The sequence below is a fragment of the Cyprinodon variegatus genome, unplaced genomic scaffold (genome assembly GCF_000732505.1).
Source record: "Cyprinodon variegatus isolate N-32 unplaced genomic scaffold, C_variegatus-1.0 Scaffold28, whole genome shotgun sequence".
NCBI lineage: Eukaryota > Metazoa > Chordata > Actinopteri > Cyprinodontiformes > Cyprinodontidae > Cyprinodon > Cyprinodon variegatus.
In genome coordinates, this window is record NW_015150481.1 from 466,755 (window position 1) to 471,832 (window position 5,078).

Genomic DNA, 5,078 nt, shown 5'->3' on the forward strand with positions numbered 1-5,078 from the left:
GAATTAGTTCCTCTCCACTGTTCTACGTTCTCTCTGTGTGGGTCGTGGTTCTGACTGTGGTCCTGGTTCCCCAGATATGGACCTGTAGCTCTGATAGATGTCAGAGACTCGGGTTCTGTTTATAATCAGACGGCGTGCTTCATGCTGTCAGACAGGTTCTATGCAGGTGCTTGGTTCCTGGTGTGGCTGCTTTAGCTGATGTTCTGCCTCAGTAGAACCGGATCCTGGACCGGTACCAGAGTTGGCAGGCGGTTCCTGCCGCTGGTGTCCTGCTCAGTGGTACTGCAGTGGTGCTCTGAGGAGGAGACGAGGGAACGGTTCTGGTGAAAAAATAAAACCCAGGAACTATTCAGAACCGGGTCCCAGAACAGAAGCAGCTGTGAAGCTCCTCTGCAGACTGAAAGTAGGACGAGAACAAACGCAGTGGGAGGGGTGGGGGTGTGGGGGGGGGGAGTCGCCGAGAGGGAAGGACAGGAAATGAACAAAGAGAAGAAATTGAAGAGCGGAGGAGCTGCGCTGTGTGTGTGTGTGTGTTGGCTCTTTGAAGATGGAGTCGGCAGAAAAACCATAGAGATAATGTGTGTGTGTGTGTGTGTGTGTGTGTGGGGGGGGGGTTGCCTGAGGTGAAGCAGCCTGTAATCATCACCTCTCTGTGATGAAAGCAGCCTGTCCCTCATTAACATACGGGGGGGGGGGGGCAGAAACAAAAGAGGAGTTTAGAAAACTGCAGCGATTAGCCGAGTAAACTGCTGCAGCATCGTCGTTACCATGGTAACCACCAACGCCAGGAAGTTCAGTTGCCCGGAGCAGCACCTGGTTTCTCCTCCTGAGGTTCCGTTCCTCTAAGCTTTCTTGTCTCTCCAAACCATCAGAACCAGGCTGGTTCTGGAGGGTATGGAGATTCTGGGCCGGCCCGGTTCTGAACTGATCCGATCCAGGAATGTGTTTGACTGTGGCTCTTCATGCAGCTGCACCTCAGATCTGTTCCATTAAAGATGGTCCAGATGGAACCCTGCTGATGTGCGGTGGTTCTGCATCCTCACCAACTAAAGGTCCAGTTACTCCAGAGGAACCAGCAGGTAACCCTCAGATGGAGGTTCTGGTCCTGGGAATGCCCTGGATCCGTTCAGGTTCCGTCCTTCAGGATGTTCTCTCCCTTCAGGGTTCTGCCTCTTTTGCTCTTTCTAGAGAAAAAAGGATCCAGATTCGTTCTGCTGTTCAGATTCCTTCTGTTGTCTCTTCTTCTTCTGCCCACGTTCTGACCTCCACATCGTTATCTCTTCTCCTCCATTAATTATGGATGAGCCTGAAAACATGCAGGATTCCCATGGAGACGTGAACTCCAGGTTCTTTAACCAGAACCTTTCTGGTTAGTTTCCAGCACAGACCCAAACTTTACGGGTTCTGATGGACCTGTAGAACTTACCAGAACAACAACGGGAGGAACTTAGAGAAGAACAGAGAGAGGAGGGAGAGAACCAGAGATCCTGATGTTCGCTGCTCTGAGGTTGAGCTCGCGGTTCTGGAACCGGATCGGTTTGTTCAGCTGCAGAACCGCGGCCCCTGAGGTCAGAGCCGCGTTCTGCCATTACAGGAAGAATGGAACCAGTTTAACCCAGTTTACCACCCCAACTGAGTCCCGTAACATCCCAGTTTGAGGTGTTGAGAAGTGTTGCTGTGGATACAGGGCTGTTGCCATGGTAACGTTGCTACAGGCAGCTGCAGTTGGACGGTCAGATGGAAAATGCGAAGCGGAGAAATGTGTGAATGAGTTCTGCTGCTCCTGCTGGGCTCAGGCTCACCTGCTCAGGTGGATTTCCATATTTCCCATTTGAGGCGTGGATCATCGATGCCGCTCGCTCAGAGCGCACGCCGTCATGGTCGGGTTCTGCTCAGACCCTTCCTGCTGGATCCACAGAGGAAACCAGGCTGGATGTCTGCTCAGAGACTCTGTGGGTGGATGCTTTTCACAGCGTCGCTCTGATCTCAGGTCGGCGCCGCTTCCGTTCGCCGCCTGCTGCTGCTGCTGCTTCTACGCCGCCATTCCTCCCATAACCGCCTGAACAGCACAGGCAGAACCTGACCTCTGACCCCGACACGCACGCAGGTTCAGCGGCGGTTGGGTCAGAACGTTCCGGCTGTTTAGATCTGTCTGCTCTCTGATCCGACTTTAGCAGAACCATCTGCTGATGACCTTCTTCTTCTTCTCACCTGTTGCAGGTAAAGAGGAGCTGCCATGTTGGCCTCCTCCATCTCCTCATCAGTCCTCCTCCTCCTCCTCCTCCTCCTCCCCCCCTCCCACTCTGCAGACGACTCCATCCAGCGGGTCCAGCTGGATGGCTCCCCCCTCTCCCACCTGCTGCTGGACCCGGGGGCGGGGCGTCTGTATGTGGGCGGAGTCGACCACCTGTATCAGCTGACGCCTGACCTGGAGGTGGTGTCGGAGGTTAGGACCGGCCCTGAGCTGGACTCCCCGGACTGCCTCCCCCCTATCAATCATCACGACTGCTCCTCAGCCACGCCCACTCATAACCACAACAAGCTGCTGCTAATGGAGCGGGGGCAGGGGGCGGAGCCAGGGAGCCTGATCGTCTGTGGCTCCCTGTTCCAGGGGATCTGTGAGAAGCGGTGAGTCTGTGCTGGTTTGTGGTTCAGCGGATGTTGGACTGACCGTCTCATGACGCGTTTCCTGGTTTCTCCACAGGAGTCTGTCCAACGTCTCTCAGCTCATCTACCGGACCTCCAACCCCGTCGACACTCAGTACGTGGCGGCCAATGACCCCCGAGTCTCTACGGTCGGCGTGGTGATAACCGTCCAGAACAAACAGGAGGGGGCTGCGGCCGGCGGCGAGCTGCATCTCATGCTTGTCGGTAGAGGCTACACCAGCAGGGGTCCCGGGGACATCCCGCCAATCACCACCCGCCGCCTGCACCCGGTGACTCCGCCCCGCAGAGCCTTCTCCCAGGAGGAGGAGCTTGGAAAACTGGTGGTGGGAAGTTACTCCGAGTACAGCAACCACTTTGTGAAGGCGATCGTCCACGGCGATCACGTCTACTTCTTGTTCTCCCGACGGGACATGCGACATAAGAAGGAGTACCGCACGTACGCCTCGCGGCTCTGCACCTCCGACCGCAGCTTCTACTCCTACGTGGAGGTGCCGCTGCTCTGCCGCGAGGGATACAACCTGGCCCAGGGGGCGTGGCTCGGAAACGTCTCTGGTAGACCAGCGCTGTTTGTTGCCATGGCAGCAGGGCAGGCGTCCACGCCTGTAGCGACGAGCCGCTCCGCGCTCTGTATCTATGGGATGACGGAGCTGGACGCCATGATGCGGCGAGCGCAGGAAGTGTGCTACACGAAGGAGGGGCGAGACGACGGAGGGCATGAAGTGGCGTACATCGAGTACTACGTGTCGTCGAAGTGTCTGAAGCTGCCGAAGGTAAAGATGTGAGAACTGGACTGATTTTACTAACTTACCCGTTTCTAACCGGATCTAACCTGCATAAACCACAATCCCTCTGATGCCCCGTCGATATGACATCATCACATGTGATGAGGTCATAGATGGGTCTCTGATAGCTTCACCTGAATAACAGCAGCAGATGTTTATCCTGAACCCATTAAGAGAGGAAGAATTCCTGTTTTTAGAGAGCAGTGCTGCCCCCTATAGGTGTAAACGGGTATCGGCTGTTTTAGGTGGAAAAAAAAAGGTCATTAGCAGGAATCATCTGGAGACGACTGGAAACAGCTCAGCAGAGCAGGAGCATTCTGACAGTCAGGTAGAAAAAGTAAAGCATTTAGGGCAGAAACTAATGATTATTTTGCAAATCGATTAATTATAAATAATCGGACAGTCAAAGGTTCCTTAAAAAAGATTTTTGACAAAATGAAACCAGGTGCAACTAAAACTTTTCCACTTGAGGAGTTCTGGATAGAGAATATTAAAGGATGAAAATGTATTTTTTAGTTTCACCTGGTTTAATTTTGTGAAAAAAAAACTTCTTTAAGGAACCTTTGGCTACCTGATTATTAAATCATTAATAAAACCTGTGGATGTTCCAGTGAACGCGGTTAGCTTCACTAATCGACGCTCAGCGCAGCAGAAGAAGAAGAAGCAAAATGAAACTTGCTGAAAGTTTATTCCAGAACGTTTGAGTGAGATACTGTGAGGATGTGATCTGATCAGAACCATGAAGACGTCGGTCCTCTAACAGCTCAGGCAGGGAGGTTGGAGGTGTGAGCATCATGGTGAGGGGATGAAAAGGTTGCATCAGACTGATCTGCAACATGTGAGCCATCCTGAAGCTCAGCTGGGGCTGAACCTTTGATCCTCCTGCAGCAGAGAGGAGGGATCATCCGCACGGATCAGCAGGCAGCTGTCAGTCAACCAGCTGCTGGGCGATCTGACCCAAATACAGCCGCCTGCGTCTGGATGGGGGGGGGCATTAATGTGTTTGTAAACATCAGGCTCTCTCTCTCTCCATTCACTCTAAAGGACTCTCTGTCTGAGTACCCCTGTGGGGGGGAACACACCCCCAACCCCATCGCCAGCGCCGTGCCCCTTGGAGTTCCGCCCACCGTCACCCTGGAGACCCAGCTGACTTCTGTTACCACAGCAACGGAGGCTGGACTCACCATCGCCTTCCTCGGAGATCGAGAAGGACGTCTGCACAAGGTGACCCCCCCATCCCACACACACCCCCACCACATACGTTCAGGTAGTTCCCAGGTGGAATGTTGAGTCGAGACATTTCTGAACACATGGAGGCGCTACAGCTCAGGCAAACTGATTAAAAGGTTGATGGTCGTTTCTCAATTCACTAGAACGTGAGTACGGACTCGTGTTCTCACCAAGTCCGTTCTAGAGAAGAACCCAGGAAAGTCTGGACTCGAGGAGAACGGGAGAACGCAGAATAAATCTGGGTCAATTAGAACAGCAGCGTACTGATGACATCACCACATTCAAAGCTCGTCTGGAGCTGCATTTCACCTCCTGTTATTAATAGTCTCTAAATAATAGCTGACAGCAGCCAGGGCTAACGTTAGCCCGCCTGAAGCAGCCAGGGCTAACGTTAGCCCG

At 53.4% G+C, this 5,078-nt stretch overlaps 1 protein-coding gene across 2 annotated transcripts in view; it reads left to right on the top strand.

Annotated features, from left to right (window-relative positions):
* The window catches only part of LOC107099534 (plexin-B1-like), a 42,988-nt gene that overhangs the window by 28,281 nt on the left and 9,629 nt on the right, over window positions 1-5,078 (top strand). For both annotated transcript variants that reach the window (XM_015397699.1, XM_015397705.1), the window contains exons 2-4: window positions 2,221-2,628; window positions 2,705-3,437; window positions 4,494-4,673. In XM_015397699.1, coding sequence (XP_015253185.1) covers window positions 2,237-2,628; window positions 2,705-3,437; window positions 4,494-4,673 — 1,305 coding nt within the window. In that variant the 5' untranslated portion in view covers window positions 2,221-2,236. The remainder of the gene's footprint in view (window positions 1-2,220; window positions 2,629-2,704; window positions 3,438-4,493; window positions 4,674-5,078) is intronic.